General features: G+C 48.5%; 1 protein-coding gene across 1 annotated transcript; it reads right to left on the bottom strand.

The window, feature by feature from the left end:
- Positions 1–1,979: 1,979 nt before the first annotated feature.
- Positions 1,980–19,646, bottom strand: LOC148815326 (ankyrin repeat and death domain-containing protein 1A-like). Its single transcript, XM_088905889.1, has 15 exons — positions 19,467–19,646; positions 16,434–16,531; positions 14,995–15,093; positions 14,035–14,133; positions 13,260–13,364; positions 12,292–12,390; positions 11,432–11,527; positions 10,452–10,550; positions 9,128–9,226; positions 8,500–8,589; positions 7,935–8,033; positions 6,373–6,468; positions 5,660–5,852; positions 3,459–3,590; positions 1,980–2,276 (listed from the first exon to the last, which is right to left on the bottom strand). The coding sequence occupies exons 1-15, from the start codon at positions 19,507–19,509 to the stop codon at positions 2,215–2,217; spliced, it is 1,509 nt and encodes a 502-aa protein (XP_088762015.1). The 5' UTR covers positions 19,510–19,646; the 3' UTR covers positions 1,980–2,214.
- Between the last annotated feature and the right edge of the window lie 8,200 nt (positions 19,647–27,846).

Below are 27,846 nucleotides of genomic sequence, written 5' to 3'. Positions count from 1 at the left end.
AATCAGTGGAGTCCGGTCCTGCATTCCTGTTAAACTGTTAAAGAGCCGAGTTGTCCATACTGCTCTAGAAAATTTAGTCAAAAGGGAGCAAGAAAGCTTCATTTTTCAAAGACACCGACAGTGGACAGTTTGTAACAAGAGTAGCAGAACCCTTGTCTGGATGATGTTCTGTTTTATTAGGTTAGTTTGCTCAGCTGTAACGTGCAGCCTTAGCAAACATCTATTAATCTGGCAGCATGTTGTCAGCCTGTGGGAAGAACCCAGAGCCCCCCCAGTGGACACCCACATGAACAGAGAGAGAACATACACACTCCCCCCAGACAGCAGCCCAGATCCACAGTTGATGGAAGTGCCCCAGCCCTGAGCCAGCAATGCTCGCCGCTGCGTCACTGGGCAACACAATCTTCTACCATTTCATTTCAAATAACTGTTTATAAAAAGTGAAGAGTTCTTCAGACAAGTGGAGCATATTGAAGCACTTCATGGTCAGGATTAGGACTGTGTTGTGCACATGCTATTTAACCCACTGTGGAGCAAGACTGGTCATCCCATTTATGGTACTCTATTAATGCTTCATTAACATTTTCCACTTCTAAAATGTTTAGAAATGGCATTTGTAAGCTCTAGTTTGAAGAGTGAGCCATTAAATTAATTTTTATTAATTTGTAAAGACTGAGCTCTTAGAAATTTAATGTACAGGAGCAAAAAAATGCCAGAATGGAAAACGTAGATTCAGAAATGAAGGGTCAATCACGATTAAAAAAAACCAACACGATTTACTATTAAAAAGCAGTGCATTTAAGACGGGGAACAGAAGGCACTTTGTTTACACAAAGGGTGGTGGGTGTCTAGCGCAGGTTATACAGATCACACTGTTAAAGTAGATTTACTAGGATTCTTCAAGAAACAGCTGTAAAAGGTCTTTGGGTCAATCAACTATCAGCAGCCACACTAATAAAATGGTTTAAGAGAGCTGCAGTGAAAAAACCATTTCAATATCACTCATTTGGGAAGCAAGGTGTTTTAATTTCTAAAGTTAACACTGTTGGTCTCAGTCTATATTGTTGTATTTTGGTCAAATGTTCTAAAGTTTTGTAAGGATTCTGAATCTAATGAAGGACAGGGATATTTATAGTCTGAGGCTCTTAACTGATTCTATTGTCTATAAAAATTAAGAGGTAACGTTTTTTTTTCTCCTGCGTTTTATGTCGAAATAAAAAGACAGGCCTATTTTGGAAAAAAAAAGTTTTTCCCTCATACTGCTTATAGCTCAGACTACTGAGCTTTTTAAATGCAGTTTTGGATACTCAAAAGATGATTTGATGGTTCTAAATATACTAAGCTGTATGTGCGATCAGGCAGCTGTACAGGAACAGCTCAAATCCAGAGGATGCCTGATCGTCACATTAGCATAATCATGTTAAAGACAGGAAAATGTGACCAGACTTCCCACGAAGCCTGTTGTTAAGCTTTATAAACCCTGTGAGACATTTCATGTTTTCCTGTATTTTAATCATCCATGCTGTGTGCAGCTGAAAAAAAAAACATCAGTAATTTTCCCTTCACCATTCGTTTCTCGGAAGGGTAAGGTTTGGATCGATCCCAGAAGTCAGAGTTACCAAGATTCATACACACAGAGAGCACCCAGACCAGGGAAGAGCATGCAGACTCCACACGGAAGGCTCCCTCAGGCTTGAACTGAACCCAGATCCCCAAGAGCTGGGAGGCCGCAGCATCCGCAACCTTTGGACCCGTTTCACTCGCTTCTTGAGGGCAGTAGCTGCACATCTTTAGAAAATCAAACCCGAAACTTAAGAACAGTGAGTGGGAGCCTGAGATCAGCCTCATAAAACTCCTAACACACCAGCAGGCGTCGTGAAGTCATGGCTGTTCTTAAGGGGTGGGTAAAGGCCACAAGGCTTTGAGCACTTTGATTAACTACAATTCTTCTACTGCTTTCAGTCCTTCAACTGCTACTTACACCCAGCAGCCAAAAATGATAACAAACATTAAGCAATTTATTAGCACAATTTAAGGCTTAATTAAGTAATGGCATTTAAGTGGCTTGAAATTCCACAGACAAGGGCCAGAACCGGGACTTGGGAAGCTCTCAAATTCCTGTCCTTCTGTACCGGTCGAGGATGCACTTCCATGGATCAATCAGACTCTGCTCTGTGGTTTGATGGGGGCGTCTCCTCCTCCTGCACTGTTCACTCACATCACCAGGCACCTCCTGCCAGGCCTCTCTTCCTGGCTGGCCTTCTGGCGAACCTTTTCTGCAGGAGACAGGTGTATCGTGGAACGTTAGTGGTCAGCCCCGCTGCATTCGGGGAAGTCCGTTATTCCTCAAAGGGCTTAGAGAGACGCCTCTGTATCTTCTCCTGCTGGTACACGGGGTGAACTGGAACACTTCCTGCTGACACAGAGCAGGCCTGGGCCGGGGGCGTTGTGGGATATGTGGGAGGGGCCACTGCACTGCGAGGGGGCGGGGTTTGTCTGTGTGGGTGGATGTTGGTGAATCCTGTCTGCTGAGCTGGATCAACTGCTTCGGTGCAGCATGCTTCTCTCCTGGTCTCAGACACGGCCACGGCCAGATTTCATAGGGAAGTCACCCGAGGACTTGGAACTGACTGATCGATTAAATGGATAAGAGCGTGGGCAGAACTGAGACCCGAGGACCCTGTGGCTCTCCAGCATCGTTCATGACCACGCAAAAATCACAGTGATCTTTTCTTCACCACTGCCGTGGGTAAAATCAGGGCTTGCTCCCAGGTGGACCACTGGCTAAGATCAGGGCTTGCACCCAGGTAGACCACTGGCTAAGATCAGGGCTTGCTCAAAGGTTCATGACTGGCTAAGATCAAGGCTTGCTCCCAGGTGGATGATGGCAGGAGTGGTCCTGCTCTCACTGACAGGACTGCCAACTTGCAAGTGCCATGACAAGTCCCTGGGGCGCTCCCGTGTGGGGAGCCCTGATACAAGCTATGCCAGCCCCAGGGACACCTGGCCAGCAGAGGGGAACTGTGTGAAGCATCTCCATCACTGTTAGTGGTTAAAGTGTGAATTACAGGCCTCAGCCTGTGACCACTTTTACTGGCTGGGCCACTCAGGAACCCCAGTTTTTTTTGGAATTGTAGGCCTCTTCATGTCACATGGCGAGCAACTGAAAAGCACAGACATCATCCTGTGAGCAAGCTGCCTTCTGATTTTTAGATTTCTGCTCCAAAACAAGTTGCAGTTTTAACTTTTGTCGCAGGTACATCCAGGTAAATCTGAAATCTCTTTCAGTTGCAGAGCTGAGAGAAAGTCAGGCTGCTTGGTCAACTACTAACGATAAAGGTTTCAGTCACAGCCGGATCTTACCCCAGCAGACACGGGTCTTGAAGATCTTGGGCTGGGCAGCCCTGTAGCAGTGGCGATCGTGCCAGCATCAGGGAGGTGTGCCAAGCTCACCGTACCTGCCAACGTCCTGTTCCCTATGCCCACCAGCCCCTCGTACAGCTCTCTGATCGGGTGCTTCCCCTCCGCAGTGATTCCATGGAGCCAGATCAGGAACATTCGGAAGCCATGCTCCTTATAGCTCCGGTTACCTGCAAGGAATTTGGGGAAAAGCAAACACTCATTTTGCATTTTGTCAGCCAACGGCAAGAAGCTCTCGAAAAGCAGCAGGAGAACAGCTTGGGCAGACGGACGGGACACCAGTCCATCACAGGGCACACACAGACCCACTCACACCAGGGCCAGTTTCCCCCGAAGCCTGTTAACCTACCAGTATGTCTGTGAACTGTGGGAGGAAACCAGAGCACCTGGAGGAGCCCCACACGAACACGGGGAGAACATGCAGACTCCACACGGACAGCACGCCAGATGCCGGATTAAATCCAGGGCCCCATGGCTGTAAGCAGCAATGCTGACCACTGCATCTCGGCGCCGCCTGTGACTCGTTCAATTTGAAAATCCCACCATGCCATTGCTCCCAGTGACCACAGCTAGCCATTCCCAAGAGACCAATTAACTGCAGTATAAATTGAGCAAAACTAAACTGGGGACCTACAGACCTGCTGGACAGTGGTCACTACTGTCTTAAAGGGTTCCTATAAACCTATGAATCTATTTTGAAATTACAATTCATTTCCCTTTCAAAATGATGTCATATTCCATAGCTTTTTTTAGATTTTGAGGGTTTTCAAGAGGAACACGTGATTTTCACCTTCAGATTGACAAGGGCACATTTTATCAGAATGGATACATATGGGAATATATATCAGAACGGTTTTGAAAATGATGAAAATCCTATCAAATTGTCTGGGGTTTCTGACAGGCAAGTAAAGGGATTAAAGTTTATATTGCTAGTGGTCTATTATCCCTTTAAGAAGCACTCATTACGTAGTTAAAAATCAATTAAGTAATTTCCTAATGGGGTTTGTTTCTTATTTAACCAAATCGGTCTGTGACATTCCATAAGCAATGCAGAGATCATTTCTCTTGAGAAGGTTGAGGAACTCCGATGCAAGCAGTTACATCCCAGAGTTGCCCTACACAAGTCTGGTAGAGAGCGGGATCTCCTTAACATCTCCACTTGGTCAGGTGGGAGTGAAAATCACTGGTAAGAAAGAACCAGCTGACCCACATCTACAGCAGGAGCAAGCAATGTTAATATTGAATGATGGCTCACACTTCTATAGCGCTTTTCTGGACACTCCACTCAAAGCTCTTTACAGGTCATGGGGATCCCCTCCAGCACCACCAGTGTGCAGCCCCACCTGGGTGATGCACCAGTCCGCTCCCCACACACCAGCTCTCAGTGGGGAGTGCCAGTTCAGAGATGGGAGTTATCAGGAGGCCATGATTGGTAAAGGCCAGGGGGGAATTTGACCAGGACACTGAGGTAGCACCCCTTCTCTTTTCGAGAAACACCCTGGGATTTTTAATGACCACAGAGAGTCAGGACCTCAGTTTTACATCTCATCTGAAGGACGGCACTTTTTTACAGTATAGTGTCCCCATCTCTATATTGGGGCATTAGGACCTACACAGACTGCAGGGTGAGCGCCCCCTACTGGTCCCACTAACACCTTTTCCAGCAGCAACCTTAGTTTTTCCCCAGGGGTCTCCCATCCAGGTACTGGCCAGACTCACACCTGCTGAGCTCCAGTGGGGCTGCCAGCTGGGAGCTGCAGGGTGAAATAGCTGCTGCCCACATCCATTTCACGTCCAGTTTGAGAAGTTACCATCCGGACGATGTTCCAGAGGAGTTACAAAAAACATTTTTAAGAAGCCATTCATTCCGAGTTTAATTACTCTTGATGTATGAGCCCCTTCAGAGCACTGCATTTACAGAATGTATATGCATGCAGCTCACAGCTGAGTCTTACATTGTAACATTGGATTGTACACATATTATTTGTATAATTGTATAATTGCTTATTAATTGTATACATCTATAACATCCATTGAATATTTTGTGTCCCCTGTACAGTATGTACACTGTTTTATTGTTCTCAGTGAGATTCAAAGGAACCTAAAAATGGAGTCAGTGGTTAAGGATCACGCCAACTAATTAAGCTGCTGATCAATTATTAATTCATTTGGTTCAGTGCTGTCCCCAGCTATCCCCCAAGCCGCTGACCCCTACTGTACTGAGTCCTGCCCCACTGACCAGTCCACTGACTCTCGATGGCTTTGACGTGCCTGACTGGGAACTGCCAGTAGTCGGTGAGCTTCTTCCACTCTCCTGGCTGCAGGTAGCTCTCGGCCAGCGTCCACAGCACCGAGCGGACCGGCCTGGGCTCCCGGAGGTGGTCCAGGGTGAAGTCTAACTGGACATCCGAGCTCGGGCCGGGCTCCGACTCCTGAACACACACAGGGCTGGGGGTTAGCGCAAAGCAGGCGAGTGGTGCGGTGGCTCTGTGGCCGGGATCACGGCCGGCAGAGAGCCATTTCCGTTGGGCCCCTGAGCAAGGCCCTTAACCCCAGCCGCTCCAGGGGCGCTGTACAATGGCTGACCCTGCGCTCTGACCCCCAGCTTCTCTCCCTGTCTGTGTGTCTCATGGAGAGCAAGCTGGGGTCTGCGAAAAGACAAATTCCTAATTCAAGAAATTGTATAGGGCCAATAAAGTGATCTTATCTTAAGCAGTCCGACCTCAGCAGCGTGCCGAGCTGTTGGTTGCATGCTGACTGCTTTCTGAAGGTGCATCCCACTTTAAAGAGTTTCATCGGTCTTCAGCGTCACGGAAGGCGCTATATGAAACATGTCAGTGCACTCCAGTGCTGCTGATCGCAGTGGCTCAGCCTTTCTGCCTTCCTCTGGTGTGCTTTCAGCACTTTGTGTTGGATTTAAAAGTCACATGCTGTCGCCCTTCCCAGACTCACCTGTCTCCACTTGTAGAAGCGCTCGGCCTTTATGATCGTGTCCACTACACTGGCATAGTAGCCCCTGATGGCCAGATCCAGGGGGTCCCGGTCTTTCTGGAAGAAACAGGCAGACAGGAAGATAACCACTGGTACTACAGTGTACTACAAAAACTTCCCCACCTAAAGGCCCAGCAGTGAGCAAGAACTGAACAGGACATGGGGTTTTGAAATCTGTAGCTGAAACGTATTCTGCTGGTTTTCCGGGCTGTCCAACACTGGTACTCAGAAACACACACACTCCTGCTGGCTTTCCGTCACAAGCCACAAATGAGAGGGGGGCATTCAACCAGTCGGACCCGTTTTTTTTTTTCCCCTCAGAAGCCAATTGATCTGAGGATCTGATCCAGCTGTTCCTTGAACTGAAACCAAAGTTTTGGCTTCAGCCACCATGGCTGGGTGGCCTGTTCCACACTCCTGCCACCCTTTGTGTAAAGAAGAGCCCTCCCCTGGTTCGTACTTCTAATGCACTTCCACGTAGTTTCCTCTGGTTTATGTTTCCCGGTTCAGTTTTAAGGAAGCCCCTGGGCTGACTTTTGTCAGTGCCTTCTTGAATCTGATTTGAATACCGTGCCTCCTCGTGATCGTCCTGTTCAAGAAAAGGCTCAGTTCCTTCAGCCAGTCAGCCTGTACAGGAAAATCACAGTTCCAGCTGAGCTCAAAGTTAATAAACTGAACCCTTCATGGAGTTAACTGCTTGATTGGCACCTATTCAAGCCTTCCCTAGTTGGTGATTAAATTAAATATTCGGGGATCAAATACAAATGTCAGAGCTGAGATGGCACTAAACTTGTAGTTCTGGGCATCAGAAAGGCCCTCAGCTGCAGTTCAGATGAAGAGGGACACTGCGTGTTACAGAACAGCAATAACAGTGATATTGCTCATGGGTTCCAGGTCTTCAACAGGGCTGAGATCTGAAGGGGGAGTGTGGTTGCTCTGGCCAGGCAAGGGATCAGAAATCATCTTCTTTTGCCCCATCACACTTGCCACTGAGGCTGAGCCTAGTCTTGGAGCTCTTAAATACAGCGGGATCTAACCCATTCCAAGCCCTTGCGACAGACACCTCTTTCATTGAGTACACTAATTAGTTGTTATTTTAAATAACCAAAGAGAGTGGTGGCTCTGGGGCTAAGGATCTGCGCCTGTGGCTGGAAGGTTGCCGGTTCAAATCCCACAGCCGGCAGAGGAATCCTACTCCGTTGGGCCCCTGAGCAAGGCCCTTCACCCCAGCTGCTCCAGGGGTGCTGTATAAATGTCTGACCCTGCGCTCTGACCCCAAGCCTCTCTCTCCCTGTCTGTGCGTCTCATGGAGAGCAAGCTGAGGTATGCGAAAAGACAAATTCCTAATACAAGAAATTGTATAGGGCTAATAAAGTGATGTTATGATGTTATGTTATGTTAGATGGCTGTTCTCAGGTGCTGTACTGGAGTGGACTGTCCACTCCACGACTCGCTCTGGTCTATTCTATTGATGGGGGGGGGGTTCTCCTCTCTGTTCGAGGGCTGGCCATGGGCAGTCTTACCTTATCCTTCAGGTCCAGGAGCACGTTGGCTTTCAGAAGCACCTCGGTGATCTCCAGTCTCCTCAACTCGGCTGCCACGTGCAGGGCAGTCTGGCCATTCTGGGGGACATTTGCAACAGGAATGATGCGATTTGAATGCTATGTAGTTTGTGTACAGGTGGCACAGTGTTTCCCCGAGTTCAATTCCGGGTCTGGGGTGCTGTCTGTGTGGAGTTTGCATGTTCTCCCTGTGTTCGTGTAGTTATCCTTTCAGGTGCTCTGGTTTCCTCCCCCAGTCCAAAGACATGCTGGGAGGTTAATTGGCTTCTGGGAAAACTGGCCCAGGTGTGTGTGTGTGGCCTGCGATGGTCCAGTCCCCTGCAACCTTGTATTGGATAAAGCACTTAGAAAACTGATGGATAGTTTATGGACAGCAGGTGCTGTAGTGTAGTTAGTGACAGAGAGAACTGCAATTAATTTTAGACTGAAAGTCTTCCACTCTTATCCTGTTCCCTGCGTTTGGCCAGTTGATTGACCAATTGGCCGGTTGGCTTGTTTTGGACTCCCAGGGTCTGGAGCAGCTCACCTCGTCTCTGGCATTGAGATCACAGCCGGCCTCAATGAACATCTGCACTATATCGGGATGGTTGTTCATCACAGCCAGGTGAAGAGGCGTCTGAACAAGAACAGGCACATCACTATAAAGCAGTGGGACAATGCAGAACATGCATTCAAGATGAATACCAGCCCAGCTTAAACATCAGTGCCAAATTCACTGTTCAGGCACTGGACCTCAGCACTGGGCGCTGAGGATTACATGTTTTTAGCTCTACCTTCCCCTCTTTCCTGGGTTTCAGAACGCCAGGAAACTTTTGTGTGGAACTGCATTTAAAACCCAAGAAGAGGAGGCACCTCTTTACACAAAGGGTGGTTGGAGAATGGAACAAGCCGCCCAGCCATGTTATTACTAAATGGGCAAAATGGAAGCAAGAGTTGGCTGGCCATTTAGCCCATTTAATAGTGGTTTATTGATCTGAGCTCCTCTGCAATACAGTCCAGGGTATTTCAACCCATTGGTGTGGCACAACACAGCTTGTCCGCAGAAAACAGCTCGAAAGGTGTGGAATGAATGAGGGGATGGGGCCTCCTCTATGAAACGATCCAAACCTGGTCTATAAAATCCGTGCTTCCAGCGCACGAGATGAAGGCCTCACCATGGATAAAGCGCTGGTGTCCACTCCGCTGTCCAGGAGAAGCCTGCAAATCCCTGCTTGTCCCTTCTGCGCAGCGCAGTGCAGAGCGCCGTGGCCCGTCTGGCAGGGGCGTGCGGAGGAGACAGGGGACGGCCGTGATTGAAAAATAACAAGCGGTTATTGGCAGCCGTGCCCTCCTATCTACCCCCCCCCCCCACTCCGTGGTTGCCGAAAATATGCAATCGGACACGATTCACCCCGGGAGCAGCAGAGGACAGAAGCCCACGCCGTCCCGGGTCCGAGAATCGGCCGGCTGTGGCCCAGCAGGAGATTCTACGCCTGTAAAGTACCGGCAGCTCTTCCCTCCAGGAAGCCGAAGCGATTAAGAGCACAGGTGTGGAGCAGCCGAGGCATTAAACACCCCAGCAAGCACCCCATCGGACAGATCAGGGGAAAAAAATCACATGAAAATTTTTTTTTTAAAAAAAGCTTTTAACCTCCAGCCTAGGAATACCCCCGTCACTATTCACCAAACTGTGCGAGCAACTACTCGAGGCACAGAATCAGAGCAAAATTAGTTGCAGTTCTTCTTTTTCATTCGTGTCATAGGGACCGGTAAAAGAGAAAATGAGTTCTGGGAGATCAAACTGCTGTGCTCAATATTAGGATAAGTGTGTTTCAATGCATCCTTTCAGGGATCTAGATATTATTAGATATTACACATTGACCTTCCATATACAATAAAACAGCACAAAAAGGACAAAATGATGCAGCTGACAGGATTATATACAGTATTATGCTACAGTGCTCAGTGGCCCATTGAAGTGAACTGCTGGTTTGAGAACAGGATTGAGACCCCAGGTATACGATCATTACACCCCAATACCCCTTACAAGCAAGTACTGCTGGGGTGCTCAGACCTGGGGGAGGGCAATCGCAGTCGAGTGAATGTTTACTGTTTGGCCCCAACATCGTTAAGGGTGGTGGGGGTGTGGAACAAGCTGCCCAGCCCTGTTGTTGAAGCCCATACCCTGGCTTCTTTCAAGACACATCTGGATGAGCACCTCCAGTCAGGATAAGAGGCACCGCTGTACACAGAGGGTGGTGGGGGTGTGGACCAAGCCGCCCAGACATGATGCAGAAGCCTTTTACCCTGGCTTCTTTCAAGACACAGTTGGATGAGATCCTGGGATCAGCCATCTACATCCTTCCAAATGGACCAGCTGCTCCCAACGGTCTCCTAGGCTCTGTAAACCCTAATGTTCTGCCCAGTGATGTTGTTTAGGCTGAGTGAAGCATGGTGCTTTAGTAACCAGGAGGGCGCCCAGCCCTGTGTGCACCCTACATTGTTCAGCATGTTGACGTCACAGCCAGCGGTCAGGAGGGCCTCCACACAGCTGGTCTGGCCAGTCTCTGTAGCCAGGAGCAGAGCCGTCTTCCCTTCCTGAGGAGAGCATGCAGGGATTGACAGGAATTGTAGCAATCCAATCAGCCCCAATTTTGCACTTGAGAATGTGCATCCAGTGTTAAACACCACCACTTTTCGCAGTAGAAATGGCCTCTCGGGACACAGAAACATGTGGAGCAAAGACAACAGCCAACGCTGTAATCTCAGCTCTTGATCTGGGTTTTTTTTTTAAAGAACAGGATTTCCTTCTCTTGTTTTCACGTCACTTCACTTTTAATAATAAACCTGACACTTTATATAGCATTTATTTTCACACACCACTCAAATCACTTGACAGGTAATCCTGCTTGGAGACATTACTACCCAGCCCGCTGGCTCGAAACCTGCAACTTTAACAACGTGTGGGAACCTCCTCCAGCATGATAGCAAAAACAAAACAACTTTTCTGCACCTTCTATGTATTTCCTGCTCCACTGACGTCCTGCTAAAGCTGAGCAATGCTGGTGAAGGTTGTTCTGTATCATGTTATAGTACTGTCGCTGTATTGTATTGTTGTCATATAGGATATGAGCTCTTGATGTGCAAGAAATTTCCCAGGGGCAATAAAGGTTGATTTCAGTATTTCTTAAGGTGGTAAGAGGATGAGACCCATATTTGGAAATTCTCCAGCCTCTCTGACCTCCTCTGACCAATGTTTTCACACCCAGAATTCCAGTCAGAGGTTTGTACCACCGAGATCTATTTAACCCATTTCCTCCTGCACCCCTTCCTATGGGCCAGTGATTTGGGCTTTATCTTCATGTCTAACCTCTTGGGATGGGATGCTAGTCCAGACTGGTACTGATTGATCCAGCTGGAGAGACTCGGGGAAGTGCTTTATTATATACTACCGACTGATCTTCAATAAAGAGCTATACCTGGTTGGTAACCTCAAGATCCAGGGCGTTCCTGAGCTCACGCACTACGGAGGGGTGACCCGAGCTCGCTGCCAGGTGAAGGGCACTGTTGCCTTCCTAAAATTGACAGGAGTACGAGGATTTCAGTAACACGCAGCACCGGTGGCATTTTTTACATAGTGAAGGACACCCCCTTCAGACTAAAGAGACTCAGTTACTTCAGCCTGTCAGTGTGGGACACTCCCTTCAGACTAAAGAGACTCAGTTACTTCAGCCTGTCAGTGTGAGACACCCCCTTCAGACTAAAGAGAATCAGTTCCTTCAGTCCGTCAGTGTGAGACACTCCCTTCAGACTAAAGAGACTCAGTTCCTTCAACCCGTCAGTGTGGGACACTCCCTTCAGACTAAAGAGACCCAGTTCCTTCAGTCTGTCAGTGCAGGACACTCCCTTCAGACTAAAGAGACTCAGTTCCTCCAGCCTGTCAGTGTGAATCACTCCCTTCAGACTAAAGAGACTCAGTTCTTTCAGTCCGTCAGTGTGGGACACTCCTTTAAGACTGAAGAAACTCAGCTCCTCCAGCCTGTTGGTGTGGGACACTCCCTTCAGACTAAAGAGACTCAGTTCCTCCAGCCTGTCAGTGTGGGACACTCCCTTCAGACCCAGAATGCATCCAGTTGCTGGTGGGAGACATGGGACACAATAGTCTAGATAATGATTCAGAGACACCCTGTACAATTTTAACACATGGTCATAACACATAACAGTGACCATTATCCACTTCCCGTAAGAATTCGAGATGAATCTCCATGGCTACATGGCTCCTTGTTCACTCACTGAGAATGGAAGGCATGTGAAAATGAGATAGATAATACAGCATTACCTTGTCCATCGCCTTGATGTTGCAGCCCCGCTGGCGAAGGCACTGCAGAGTGTTCAGTTTTCCATTTTCAGCTGCCAGCAGGAATGGAGTTTTGCCATGCTGTGGACACAGTCCGATACACAGTCAAACAACTGCTATTTTTCACAGCGTCTCAAGTCCTGTCCTCCCTGCAGGGAACTTGCACGAAACGCCCCAAGGAAAAAAAAAACTTGCAGTTAGCATAACTGTGCTGCCAACCCGCCAAAAAAAAGCTTGATCGATATCTCTGGATCTTACTCCTCAGCGCTTCGCCATAATCTCTCTCGTGATTCTGTTTTTAAGCATGCAGGCAAGGCAGCTTGGGAATCAGTGCTGCCCTGTCTGAGGTCCTGAGTTTGAGTCCAGATTGGGGTGTCTGTCTGTGTGGAGCTTGCATGTTCTCCAAGTCTTCTGGTTTCACCCCACCTTTCCAAAGCAGAATTTAGACAACTAAATTGTCCTTATATGTGATTTGCGATGGACTGATTACCTCACCAGGGTAGGACAGCCCTACCTTGGACTTCCAGGCCTGACTCCAGGTCTGACTCGAGCCAGAAATAAGCAGCTGTTCGATAACGGATGGATGGATGTTTCAAAGCAACATTGAAAAGCATTACTCTGATCTCACTTTCCAAACAGACCAAGTCATAGTTACAGCAGAGGGACCTGAGGCAGCTCAGCCTTTATAACAAGTTTAAAGAAGCAAGTAAGAGCTTTAGATGAAAAAGAGATTTGCTTGAATTTAATTTACATTTGAGAACATTTGAGAAGTGGTGCTCCTTGTGTATAAATAGGACTGGAAAATATAATATTGTGTCCTAGTTATTAATGCCCCTTCTTGCCAGGATGTCCCACCCTGCAGTCTGTAGTGTAATCTGGGGGTGCTGGCTGCTGTATAGATGACGCTAAACTCTTGATTTGCAGTGGCGCCTCAGAGACTTGGGGCTCACCTCATCTGGGCTGTCCAGGCCGATGTCCTCCAGCTCTTCCAGGATGTACTCCACGATGTCCAGCCGCCCGCGCGCTGCGGCACAGTGCAGTAGCCCCTGGCCGCTCTGCCGGACATGCGGGATTAAAAAAACAAAAAAGGTAGCAAAACTGACGTCACAAGTGCATAAGAAGGTGACTCGTTCAGCTGTTAGTGCCTCATTGATCCCAGCATCAATTCTGCCAAGCGGCGCTCGAAGGAAGCTTGGACAATGTGGCTGGGTGGCTCGCTCCATACTCCCGCCACGCTTTGTGTAAAGATAGTGCCTCTTCTTCTCTGACTTAGGAGTAGTTAAAATACATTGAAATGCTCTATATTGGCATCTTAAAGAACTGAAATGCAAAGTCCTGAGCTAACAAGCCCAAAAGCACGACTGTTCAAAACCAGCAGTATTAATAAACTCAGCCAATGTGCTCTTCAGGATTAACACTGAAGCACTAACTAGAGGACTCAAGCAGAAGGAGTCTGGAACATGCTTCTCCGAGGGATTCTAGTAAACATGTCCTAGAATCCCTCATGCAACAGCTACAGTACATGAGACATTGAGATCAATGAGCTACAAGCAGCTGCAAATGCAAAAACAAAAACCCAGAATCACAAAAAAACAACTTGGACCCACTAGCTGTCTGCCAAAGGCTTTTTGACCTGAAAAGCCCATCCTTAAGTGTTTTGATGTCAAGCGGATCCAGGTTCTGATTGGATCTGGACCTGTTCAGTCCTGATCCTGGAGGGATTACCATGTTTGTGTGTGGGATTACGGCTCCGGCGCTGACCAGGATTTTCAGGATCTGGAGGTGTCCAAACCAGGTGGCATAGAGAGCTGGGGTCATTCCATACTAGGAGAGAACACAGCAGGAACTGAAGAACAAAAAGCAATTTGGCAATCCCCTGTCCCAGTCCTGGGCCATAAACCCTGCACGTTTCATTTAATTGAATTGAATTGAGCACAGTGGCAATTTAGAGCCATTTACTCAATAATTATTTCAGATAACTCATTAACTCTAGGCTTAGGACTTGACAAGAGGCTGAGAGGGCTCACATTGAGGGGGCAGGGAGGCTCCACTTCCTGGTTTTTAAATTCTCGCTTGACCACTTATCTTACACCAGGCAGTCAGGTGACCAAGGATGGCGGGTCATCGCCCACAGCCTTGTGGGAAATGTAGTTCACGCAAGACCCTACATCTTGTCTGAACCTTTTTAAGAGAAATTGCATTCAGCTATGGGTTGAAAGATCTGACAGGCATTTAGGCTTTTAGACCCATTTTGTACTCCTTCTGGGCTCCATACAGTACAATTCCTGATGGTTTTGCCAAGCGGACACCATCTCCAATCCGAAATGGAAGGATCACGACAAATTTAGCCTGACTGTTTAACTTGAAGTGCCACTTCTCCTAGTGACGGCCACAGCAATCCAGAGTCTGAATGGGGCACCAGCTCATCACAGTGCCAGGGAAAACAGGACAGTTTCTAACAGATAAATCCAAAATATCGCAAGTGGTGTAAGCCTCCTTTGGGGGCAAAGAGGAAACCACCACCCCCTAAAAACATGCATACTCCACACAGATGGACAGATCTTCATTGAACCCATGATTCAGAGGGCAGCAATGCAAAAGGCTATGCCACAGTGCTGACCAATGAGGGTTTACAAATCAGCGAAATACTGCCAGACAAGCTTGAGCACTGCGTGAAGTTCTCACCTTGTCCTCTGTGTTCACGTCTGCATCGTGATCTACCAGGACGTGGACTGCTGGCTCCTGCCCCTTGGCTGATGCCCAGTGTAGAGCCACCCTACCCACCTGCCAAGACACCAGAGGAGTTCAGCTTCTCTCCTGAACAGGATGAACTGACAACCAGACCCCCACAGGGCTCCGGAGCAACACGACAGCAGCCCAGGTGTCTCATTAAAACAGTGCCCCCTCAACTACAGTCTGGAAAGGCTCAACCTCCCAGATTTTAAGAACATAATACAAGAACATAAGAAAGGTTTACATGCTAGTAGCTAATTCATCTAAGGAACTTGTCTAGCTGTGTCTTGAAAGAAACCTAATTGTCACCTTCAACAACATGACTAAAAAGACTTGTTCCACACCCCTACCTCACTTTGCGTAAAGTGACTTAATGCACTTTCCCTTGGTTTCTACAAGTCCTCCGGTTCATGACTTTCCTTAACTGCAGATCTCCCTTTCGTAACCCTTTGACTTGAGTCTAAAAACACCAGGAATTGTGTCGGCCACAGCCTCTTATGCACAAGAGCTGAGCCTGAGAAACAGTTGAAGACAGGTACTAAAAATCCTAGCTCACTGTATATCCAAAGACTATGCCATGACAAGGATAAGAGGTATAAACAGTTATGGAGGCCATTCATCCCACCGAGCTGTTCCTTGAATGGAAAGTTTTGCCTTCAACCACATGGCTGGGTAGCCTGTTCCACACTCCCACCACCCTCTGTGTAAAGAAGGGCCGCCAGTCCTCACTTTTTAATTTGACAAAGTTTCCACTTGTGAGCTCTGGTTTGTGTTCCACTGTTCTTTTGTGAATCCCTGCAACTCCGTTCGAGACTAAAAAGAAGTCCAGACTCAAGGAACAGACAGTCCTTCAGTCTGTAATTTCCTCTTCTATAACCCTGTCCCACATTCTGCTTCAACGTGCAGCCTTTCCTTATACAAACAGTGTAAAACCTCCACTGGATCAGCAAGACACACTCTTACAGAATCCTTTTTCAGAGGACACAGTGTGAAGAGATTCTTCTAAAAAAATGGTGAAGACATGCTCAACACAGCGCCAGTAATATAATCATTTGTGACGTAAAAGCGTTGCAACGATGGAAAAAAGTCCAAACTGTTCAGAGTTGTTTGGTTGGATATAGTGAAACTGTTTCTTTCGGTTTTCATTCATTTTTCATTTTTCACTGTTTTCATTCAGGCACAGATCTTTAAACAGTAGAAATTGTTTCGGTTCAACGTACTGTATAATGTTTTTAAACGCTTATTAATAGTTAGATTATATGACAATTGTCATCCGGAATTAGCTCCGGATAAATCGTTTTTAGCAGTTATGTGCAGCTAAATGTGTCACAGCTGTGGCTGGAATCTGAATGAATTTAGGTGCGACCAGCGCCCGCCTGCACTGAACTCACAATGTCGGCGGCATTGACGTCCACGGCTTCTTTCAGCAGGCTGAGAAGCGTCTCGACGTCGTTGGTTTTCGACGCGTCGCGGAGCTTCTGTTCCGTGTTCAGCACTGCGAAACAAAACGACGGCGTTTTAAATTTCCGTCGGTATCCGGGACCACGACTCAACAGTGCTGCCCAGTCCGGGTCCTGAGGGAAGCTGCACTTAATGACCTAGCCCGCTCGTTCCTGGCTTAATGGGGCCAATGGAACAGCTTCTACCAGCTCGTCAGCTGCCGCTGCTTTTAAAGACCTAGAAAACCTGCAGGCACACTGACTAACCCCCTCCTGGACCAGGACTGGGCACTGCTCCTGCAGACACAGCGCCCCCTCCTGGATGAGGATTGGACACCTGCCTCAGGCTCACTGACCCCTCCTGGACCAGGACTGGACACCCGTGCTGCAGACCTACTGACCCCTCCTGGACCAGGACTGGACACCCCTGCTGCAGACACAGACTGACCCCTCCTGGACCAGAACTGAACACCCATGCTGCAGACACACACTGAACCCTCCTGGACCAGGACTGGACACCCCTGCTGCAGACCCCCTGACCCCTCCTGGACCAGGACTGGACACCCCTGCTGCAGACACACACTGCCCCCTCCTGGACCAGGACTGGACACCCCTGCTGCAGACACAGCACCCCCTCCTGGACCAAGACTGGACACCCCTGCTGCAGACACAGCACCCCCTCCTGGACCAGGACTGGACACCCCTGCTGCAGACACACACTGCCCCCTCCTGGACCAGGACTGGACACCCCTGCTGCAGACCCCCTGACCCCTCCTGGACCAGGACTGGACACCCCTGCTGCAGACACACACTGCCCCCTCCTGGACCAGAACTGGACACCCCTGCTGCAGACCCCCTGACCCCTCCTGGACCAGGACTGGACACCCCTGCTGCAGACACACACTGCCCCCTCCTGGACCAGGACTGGACACCCCTGCTGCAGACACACACTGCCCCCTCCTGGACCAGGACTGGACACCCCTGCTGCAGACACACACTGCCCCCTCCTGGACCAGGACTGGACACCCCTGCTGCAGACACACACTGACCCCTCCTGGACCAGGATTGGACACCCCTGCTGCAGACACACACTGACCCCTCCTGAACCAGGACTGGACACCCCTGCTGCAGACACACACTGACCCCTCCTGGACCAAGACTGGACACCCCTGCTGCAGACACACACTGACCCCTCCTGGACCAAGACTGGACACCCCTGCTGCAGATACACACTGAACCCTCCTGGACCAAGACTGGACACCCCTGCTGCAGACCCCCTGACCCCTCCTGGCCCAGGACTGGACACCCCTGCTGCAGACACACACTGACCCCTCCTGGACCAGGACTGGACACCCCTGCTGCAGACCCCCTGACCCCTCCAGGACCAGGACTGGACACCCCTGCTGCAGACACACACTGACCCCTCCTGGACCAGGACTGGACATCCCTGCTGCAGACACACACTGACCCCTCCAGGACCAGGACTGGACACCCCTGTCCTTAAACACGTGGAGCCCAGATCTGTTCCTCAAGAGGCAGCAGATCTTATAGTTCTTTCTATATTTTGTCATGGAAATATAACTACCAAGGAAGCCACAAGAGAGAGTTCTCACCTGAGTAAGGTCTTTATTTCAATATTGCAATATTGGGAGCCCTGCTGCCACTTCGCAAAGTGCAACCAGAGACTCAATTTGTTACAAGCAGTACAGGGTTTTTATAAGACGTTGCGCTGTAAAAAAGTTCAGCACTTGGTCCCTTCTAAAACTTCCCCTTTCTCTAAGAGAAAACAGATTACATCATAGAGCGAGAGAAGAAAAACTAGATTTGTTATTCAAAGCTTCAGTTACTTTCAGCTAATTCTAATGACCCAGACAGCATATATTGTTTTGGTACATTGTCTTCTAAACTAACCTAAACAGTGTACTTTGTTGACAAACTGTTTTCTAAAATTCTGCACGTACTGTAGCACAGCAGTTACATCCTTGAAATATATTATCTAAAAGCACCAATATATTTTTTTCAAAGCTCTCTACATTTTTAAGAATCAATTTACTTATTAGATTTCCACTTCAATTTCCAGCTTGGTAAGAGCAAGGAAAGGCTTGGACATGGCTGATTAAGCAAATAATGAGGTCAATTAGTTATTAAGTGTTCAGGTGGAAAGAAAATCAGAACCCTTCTGGCCCCCTGGATTAATCATGTCACCCCACTCCGTCATGAGCATTTATGGAGCGCCAGAATATGGAGCTGATTGCAGAACAAAAAAATACTGCTACAAAATCAAAAATAGGCATTCCATCTTGTTTTAGTCTTCCCAATCAGTACAAACAAAGCGCTTACCGTATGCAAGACTTTCCAACTCCGGCAGTGTCGTTATCTCTCTGGGGAAAACGCAGGCGAGAGCCGTCATGCACACCGCCCCTGGTTTGTTTTTATTATATAATATAAAATCGATAAAAATGGGTTCTGCTTTGTCTGACACACTCTTATCACTTCCTAAAAACACCTCCATCGTACGTGATGGTCTTGAACTGAAGACGTCTCATGAAGAAGCTTCTTGTGTGAACACAGAGGGAAACACAGACGCCTAATTGTAACACCTGATAAGTGCAAAACGCTCCTGCTAGCAAACAGCAAACTTTCTGAAGTGTGTTAATATACGTCTATATTGGACTCTGCATTCTCCCCATAGTCTCGTGTAATTAATACATGTCCGGCAAGGCTCTGCTTTCTCCACAGCAGGGATGTCCAGTCCTGGTTCTGGAGGGTCCAGTGTGCCTGCAGGTTCTCACTTACCGCTTAACAAGCTCATTTATATCCTAAATGGGTTCATTGGACCAGACTCACCAGGTGCTGTTGCTTTAAGAGACCTGGAAAACCTACAGAGACTCCGGGGCTCCTGTTTTTCTATGATCAAACCTGCTTAAGAGGACCTGTGCTGTAAAACAGGGTTAAATAAATAAAATATCATTTTCCTCACTTACTCTTGTCGTCTTTCGGTAAGGGCTGCGCGTTCATTCTGGGTCATGCTTTCCGACTTCACTATGAAAGCTTCCTCTGAGGTACAGGAGCGAAGGAAACCCGGGGAACACCCCGCTCTCCTGCAGCCCGTTCGGGTCTCAGAATGTTGTCCAGCTCGGTCAGGGCGTCCTTCAAATCGGCCGGGTCCGGTCTTCTTCCCAGAACACGCCCCAGGCCTTCACCCCGGTCCCGCTCAAACCTGCATTTCCAGATCTCATGCAAAGTAACAGCTGTCAGAGGAGACGTGCCACCAGTTGCTCTCGGCCTTTCTCGCACAGGTTCCCAGGAGATCCCGTCACCCCTTGCATTATTTGCGACAAATCGTTATTCATCCCAGTCGCACATAGCGGTCAGGGTGTGTGTGTGTGTGAGTGCAGGGGGTCTCGGTCCTGGTTTTGGGGAGCCTCACGCCTGTCTGCTTCCCTTCCAGCCGAGCTCTTTGTTCGATTGAAGCCCTAACGATTATTGAAGTTAACGCTTCCCAACTTAGGTTTAGGAATTGGGAAAAAAAACAGTTTAAAAGTTCGGATCGATCTTATTATTAGATCAGTTACGGGTTCAAGTATGGAACTGCGGGCACAGCCGGGATGGAAGTCACTCAGAACCCCCACATCAGCGAAACTGCAGAACTCTGGAATACCTTGTTGTTATGTTCCACTAGAGGGCGCAGCTGACCACGTTTTCAAGCCCAGTATTTTGCGGGTGAGCTTTCGCCCACCCGCTGGCTATCGGGAAATTTCCAACCCCTACAGTGCAGATATCCATCCATCCATTTTCTAACCGCTTCCTCCAGTTCAGGGGCGTGTGGGGGCTGGAGCCTATCCTACCAGGATAGTGGGGTACACCCCGGATGGGACACCAGTCCATCACAGAGCTCACACACAGACCAGGGCCCATTTTCCCAGAAGCCAGTTACCCTACCAGCATGGCTTTGGTTGCTTAGGAGGAAAGCCATGTGAATATGGGGAGAACATGCAAACTCCACACAGACAGCACCCCAGGTCTGGAATTGAAGCCAGGACCCCAGAACTGAGAGACAGCAATGCTGACCACTGTGCCACCTGTAGTGCACATATATTGGCTAATTTTCCATGTCTAATGGGATGAAACTGTGAAAATGATGCCTTATCCTAGCTGGGGGAATGTCCTGACACAGACATACACAGAAATACAGATAAGTATCCTGTGTGTTCGCTGTATTCTTACAGATCTGTCCAGTCCGAGAGGGTCGTCTGTACAGTAACAAGCTTTAGCTTCTGCAGGAGGTATGAGGCAGCGGTTTAGCCAAGAGCTCACCTTAACCCAGGTGCTCTCCCTCCGCCCAGCCTCATTAATTCATTAAAGCCTCAAGTGAACTAGCAATTGCTTGATGGGAATATTTGCAAGTTTTTTTTATGCAAAGGTTTGAGATTTTTATGTTACTTATGAAATGCAGTCGATACAAGGTGAAGTCCAACCTGTTGTAGAGCTGAGAACAGTCAGACGGTTCAGATTGATTATTAAGTTATTAAGTCAGTGTTGGGTTCAGTTGTGTAATTAAGTGCTGAGCTGGAACAGAACCCAGCAGGTGGGATGGTTTGGGCCTCCAGGACCAGAACTGGAAACCACTGCCTTAGAATATTTACCAGGTACGTTCAAACACTTGCAAACAGAACGCCAGCCTTCTAGGGATACAGGAGTTTCAGGTTCTTGTTGTTTCTCCGGGTGGAAATTGAGGATCACTGATTGACACAGTAGCGGATGGCTGCTTCCCAGCTGCAGGATCCTGGGTTTGATCCCTGGACTGTCAGTCTGTGTGGAGTCTGCATGGTCTTCCTCGGGTTAGTTGGATAGGTTAACTGGCTATGGCGGGGGTGTCCCGTCTTGGAGAGCTGGTGAGTCCACGGATTTGCTAGGTCTCTTCAAAGCAGCAATACCGGAAGAGCTGGGAGAAGCCGATGAATAGTTGATCGATAGCGAGAGCTGGCCATTAAGAGCTGACCTGGAATAGAACACCAGCCCTGGAGTTCCAGAAGTGGACCTTCCTGCGCTACGCCTGATGTTCTCGTGTAAATCAGCACTCTCACTGCTCGGCATGTCTTGTTCGAAACAGCTGCTGTGGCTCACAAAAAGCTGTTTTACCACTCAGTGCTGCATAGCATTTTCCAATGGGTGAATACCATACTTTGTTTTCTTATTAGGAAATTCAATATTTTGCCTTTAGAGGGGGCTTATGATCACACTGTTTGAAAAGCAACCCCAGCCCAGAAGTCTCCCTTTCCCCTAGACGGAGCAGTAGGACACTCGATGTTTGCAATATGAATGCATAAAGAAATGCTGGATGACACAGAGGGCCTTAAGAAGAAAGAGGCTTTGGGTCATAACTCTTCCAGTATTGTAGCACATTCCAGGGTCATAAAGACATTGTCAGGTGACAGATATGACATCTGCACAGTTTCTGCCCCGACTCCAGCTGTGCAACAGAGAGGCCAGTGTTGGGCTTCGGCCGTCTCGACAGCGGGGGTCACGCAGTGTCTGTCTCTGCACAATGGCGCGGCCCCCCCCCCGGCTGTCCGGCCCCCGACGAGCGCTGGGCCCAGCCCTGCAGCCACAAAGCAGCTCTTTGACCGGCTGCATGACATCGGTGTCGGCCGTGAACTGGAGTGGCCGGCCTGTCCCAGACAAGCGGGCCAGTGTGTGGGACTGAAAGCCCCCTTTGAGGGAGTCCGCCCTGGACGCAGTGCGGGGGCCCCTGGAGACCACAAAGACAAAATCTCTCCGAAAGGGAGAAAAAAAAACGAAAACAGAAATACGCCACTGTGAAGCCTCTTATTATACAAGCTCGTTCCCTGAATTAAACGTAGGGCATTTTCTTGTTTTCATAACCATGATAGTTATAAACAGGCGCCGTCCTTCGGATGAGATGTAAAACCAAGGTCCCAGGGCGTTTCTCAAAAAGAGTTGGGGTGTCACCCTGATGTCCTGGCCACATTCCCCCCCTGGCCTTTACCCATCATGGCCTCCTAATAACCCCCCTCTCTGAACTGGCTTCATCACTCTGCTCTCCTCCCCACTGAGAGCTGGTGTGTGGGGAGCGGACTGGAGCATCATCCAGGTGGGGCTGCACACTGGGGGTGCTGGAGGGGATCCCCATGACCTGTAAAGCGCTTTAAGTGGAGTGTCCAGAAAAGCGCTATAGAAGTGTAAAGATATTATTATTTTTATGATTAGTAGCATTTCTCATGAAAGATTCCAAATGGTCCCAAACAAAAGGCCATCTTGACCAGTCTCTAGCGGCTCAACTGATCACATGATGATATCCGTCCATCTCTTGAAGAATCCCTGGGAATCAGCTCCATGTCCAGGGGGCTTGTTCCAGACACCCAACCCTCTGTGTGTAAAGCGTGTCTCCTGTTTTCAGCCCTACAAAGACTCCCTGCTGGGTTCCACTGTGCCGTAGTTCTCATTGGGCTGATGGGCGAAGCTGTCCGTGACACGATCTGAGACGCTGAGAGGGCTACAACAGAGGATGCCGTCTGCCCAGTCCGATTCGCCACTGCGGGCTGGGTCATCTGTGCCCCTGTGGCTGCCCAGGGTGAGCTGGGACCTGAGGCTCAGACAAGGCGATCGCATCTTGGGCATATAGCACAGCACAAATTTGAATTTCCCAAAACATGTCAATCATAAGTACAGCTCCCTTCTCTCATGGACATTTTTACAACTCGCTGTCTCAGGAAGGCTGGGAGTATTGCTAAGGATAACAATCATCCTGGTGTCTCACTTTTCTCTTCCCTGCCCTCTGGGAAGCATTATAGGAGCATAAAGGCACGAGCTTCCAGATTCAGAGACAGTTTCTTCCCACAAGCTGTCAGATTATTGAACTCTGTCCCTACCACTGGCTCTCACTGATGTGTTTTTTTTTGCACACTGCTCGTGCTGTGCGTATGTTATGCTGTATGTTATTTTACCTTGTTGTTGTTGCTGCTGTTCTGTGTTTAAGTTTGATGTTTCCTTATTGTCTTTGTATTGGAGCATTCTTGAAAATAAGCATTTCATTGCACTAGTGTGTGTGACAGGTAAACAGGAACTAAGTGAACTGAATCTCAAATTCACAGCACTAAAAAACGACAGCCCCACTCCTTGCACCTTGCTCTACAAATCACAATTAATCAGGATTCCTGGCCTTGACGCAACACGTTACACCCCAAAGTATCTAGCAATGTTATGCACTCACGGGGTGACCCACTTCACCCCAAACCTGGGTGATAAGTGTGCACCGGGAGCCCCACTGCACAGCAGGGCAGGGGGGAGGAAGGAGCAACTGTAGCTCCAGCTGAGTTAAAGGGGGGAACTCTGGGAAGGCGAGGCTTTTAACAGCGAGGGAGCGCTGCAAAGGACTGTGGGCCCCGTACAGGGACCAGAGCAGAAACCCCTGTCCCCTGAGCTCCACAGTTTCAGAGCCTGGATAGGAAAAGGCAAGGACAAAAGCAAAACAGTAGGGCTTTGGAAAGATTCTGTGCAAATCCAGCCCCAACATCCACTTGCACTGACTAATGGATAAAGGACCTTCACCCAATTAAAAAAAAAGTTTTTAATCGATTGAAGTGTAATATATTGCTAGAACGTGTACTTATTGTGAGATGTTTTTTGGTGAAAAAAATTATTTTGATAGGAAAAAAAACACTCTGGGAAGGGTACCTGTACCTGTCTGCGTGAACACCTCTCCTCTCCCAGACAGAGCCAAGGGGATCTTTAATAATCACCTCATCAGCACTTAACTTCTCTTCTGAATGCACCTCCTGCAGCACAAGGTGACTGGTCTCCATAATGGGCCACAGGTTTGGAAATTCTGGCCCAGAAGGTCCGGTTCTCCTCTGAGTTCTCCCTCTCAGTCCCCAGACTTGCCAGTCTCCGAGACTGACAGGTTCGGGCTAGGAGGGGTTAAACTGTAGGAACGGAGCGTGTGACTGATACTTGATTCAAGAAACAAACAGACCCGGGCTCGTGTTAGACCCTTAAAGACAAAAAAAAAAAAGTTAAACTGGAAGATATTTGCTCTGTTTCACTCGTTCTAAGATGGCTGAATGTTTCAACTGCATCGATTCAATTCCACGTGCTCAAAGTCGACAGGTCCGACTCTCTCGGCGGTAGACGAGTGAGTGATCTTAGAGAGTTGGAGAGAGACGTCTTTCGCCATCTCTGGTCAGAACAATCCCCCAGATCGCAGCCCTCTTAAAAACCAGCTTGATTTGCAGTTTAGTTCCTCATAAACCTTTACCCCGATGTCATCTGGAGGAGACTCTGCTGGATGAAGAGGGTGGGACTGTGCTTGTGGGGAACAAACACAGTATTCAGTGGGGGTTCCTAATATTTTGGCCAGCCAGTGGTTGTGGCCTGTGTATAACCCAGATAATGACCCAAGAGAAAATTGACTCATTCTCCTTTCCCAAAAGCCTTTCAGAAGGCAGAGCGGGGCCACAGCGCAGTCCGTCAGTGATCTCAGCCACGTTAAAAGACATTCCCTCTAATTGGAGGCGCTCTCAGAAACGAACCCTTAACCTTAACTAACTGTGGGACTCCGGTCGCCCCCCCCCGCCTCAAGACACTCGTCTCGGGTGTGCTGAACAGCAGACTGTGCCGTGTCAGCTCGTCTTTTAAAAGAAATAGCCTGGAAGGTGGCGTGACGGCGCCGAGGTCCTGAGCTGCAGTTATCTATCGTGTTTGTCGGAACCTGACTGTGGCGATGGCGGAGAGAGAATAATCTGCATTCAGATGCTCCCAGGGCTGGCCGGCCGCCCCGGACTGGGAGAAGCTGTCTGAAAGCCGATCGATGCCACCCTCAGTTGTGTTTGTTGTTGGGTTTTTTTTGCCACTGGGTTGCATAACCCTCTCATGCTGCGCGTTTTCCGTGCCTCCCGCGAACAACAGTTGTAACCGCAGCGGCCAAAAGCGCGTTCAATACAGCCGGGGCACTTGGACAGTCTGAGATCCCGGAAAACGGGACAAAAACTATTACACGAGGGACAGGACCATCCAAGAATAAAATTCTTGTGAACGTCAAATAAGTGGCTAAGGGCGAATCTCCCGGCCAGGACTCGCACCCCAGTACAGTAACGGAGATGCAGCTGCAAAGATAGAGAGGAAGGGTCTCAGATCAGACGCGCCGCAGAGCTCGTCTGCGAGAGATGTCTGTAGTCAGCATCGGGCATGATTATGGTTTATAACAGCTGGGTGAAATTGGATCGTTTGACTTAATAACTCCCGGCATTCAGTGAAGAAGCTGGATTTGTGAAAGAAAATATCGAACGTGTCGCTAATCTATGGAGCGCTCAATTACCACGTGGTGTTAATTGCTGAGGGGCCTTGGTGTGACTTATATATGACTCATGTTCATCCCAGCGTTATGAATTGGAACCTGACTTGCCACAAACAAAACTAAAACAATATAGCTGAAATGTGTATTATAACCAAAAACACACTGCTGTGCAAACATCTTACCCCCCAGACACACAGTCAGGCAGTACGATATATGTCTGTTATGAGCTGAGTTTCTAAAGAATCGCTCAAGCACAGGAGCAGCCAGTGTGAAGTGCTGTGGTAGCTAATTCATCACATTTACCAGTACAATCTAACTCACTCACTGGCGGGTGTTACTCATTCAGCAACATCCTTGATTCCTCTCTGCACGTCTATGAAGCTAAAAGACTTTTCTCCCCCGCGATGCACAGATCTGTGAGCATTAACTCTACTCCTTTCACTCAGAGGTTTGCAGTCATTGTGCAGAAGCACAATTCTGTGATGAGCTGCTTAAAGTTGAGTCATGTTCTTATAAGCTAAGAGTAGAACACTCCAAGTAAGAGCAGGTCACTGTAACACAGAGCCTTGCTCTTGCTTGTAAAACATGCTGCCAAGGTGTAAATTCAAGCTGAAATGTCTAATGGCTTCACCCCTGTGTTAGCAGCTTTACAGCAGCTTCCAGTATAATTCACGATGGCTGTGTTACTCACAATGCCCTGAACAGTGTGGCTCTCTCATGTCTGAAGGATTTGTTTTGATTCCACAGGTTCCTACAACACGCCTCTCATATCCCAGAGTGCCAGGATCCCAAAAGCTCTAAAACAATCACTTCTGTCTTTATGGATATGTGTATGTGTACTGATGTACTGTACGAGGATTTATGGATATGTGCATGCATGTCTATATTTATATGTGTATACATATGTGGATGTGGTTATTTTTGTATAGATGTGTGTGTAAATGTACATGTGTATTTGTGTATGGAGGTGTTATGTATGTGTGTGTATTTGTGTATGTGTGTGTGTGTGTGAATCTACATATGTATTTGTGTATGGATGTGTTGTATGTGTGTGTATTTGTGAATGGATGTGTGTGTGAATGTACATGTGTATTTGTGTATGGAGGTGTGGTATGTATGTGTGTGTCTTTGTGTGTGTGTGTGTGTGAATGTACATATGTATTTGTGTATGGATGTGTTGTATGTGTGTGAATTTGTGTATGGATGTGTGTGTGAATGTACATTTGAATTAGTGTATGGATGTGTGGTATGTGTGTGAATTTGTGTATGGATGTGTGTGTGTGGATTTACTGTGTATTTGTGCATGGAGGTGTTGTATGGATGTGTGGTATGAGTGTGTGTTTGTGCATGGCTGTGTTACATGTATGTGTGTGAGCAGAGGGGACAGACACGCTGTCAGGTTCCTCTCCGGTTTGCCTCTCGTGAGCAGCCCTTGCTGCTTGCTGGTGCTGTGAGAGTTGCACACGAGGAGGAGCTGAGGACAGGAGCACCGACTCCTGTCACAGCTCCTCACCTGCCCTGAAACTATAAGCAGGGGAGAGAGATGCAGCTCTGTCTTGACTGTGCCCCTCAGTGAAGGAACTGTTGCTGCTTCTCAGACTCTGACGACCCAGGCAGGTGCTGTGCCTGACTGGCAGTTAAAAGCCTGTCTCCTCCTGCACAGCTCCCGGATGACTCCAGGACATGCTTTCGTTTCTGCCATATTTTGATAGGCTCCAACTGGAGCTTTTGTATGTATGAGAATGTAGCAGGAGGCAATTCCCAGCACTGGCCAACCAGAAACATCATCACGTTACTGTCTTCCTATAAATCATTCTGGTAATGCAAGCAAGACATAACGAACGCAGACAAGCAAACCCGTTCTTAACTTAGGCCCTGGTATCAGAATCAAGTGCTGATGTTTTGATCAGTTGTCCACTTATCCTTGTGAAGGTTATAGCAAGACAGGGTCTATCCCAGAGACATGGGGTGCAAGCACATGACTGCTGCCCCCCCCCCCCCCACCCCCTCGGACTGCTGCCCATCACAGTCCTAGGGAGACGGAGAGGT

Source organism: Atractosteus spatula, chromosome 25, assembly GCF_055471065.1.
Source record: "Atractosteus spatula isolate fAtrSpa1 chromosome 25, fAtrSpa1.hap1, whole genome shotgun sequence".
NCBI classification, from domain to species: domain Eukaryota; kingdom Metazoa; phylum Chordata; class Actinopteri; order Semionotiformes; family Lepisosteidae; genus Atractosteus; species Atractosteus spatula.
The sequence above is the reverse complement of the archived record's forward strand: the minus strand, read 5'-3'. Positions and strand labels throughout refer to the sequence as shown.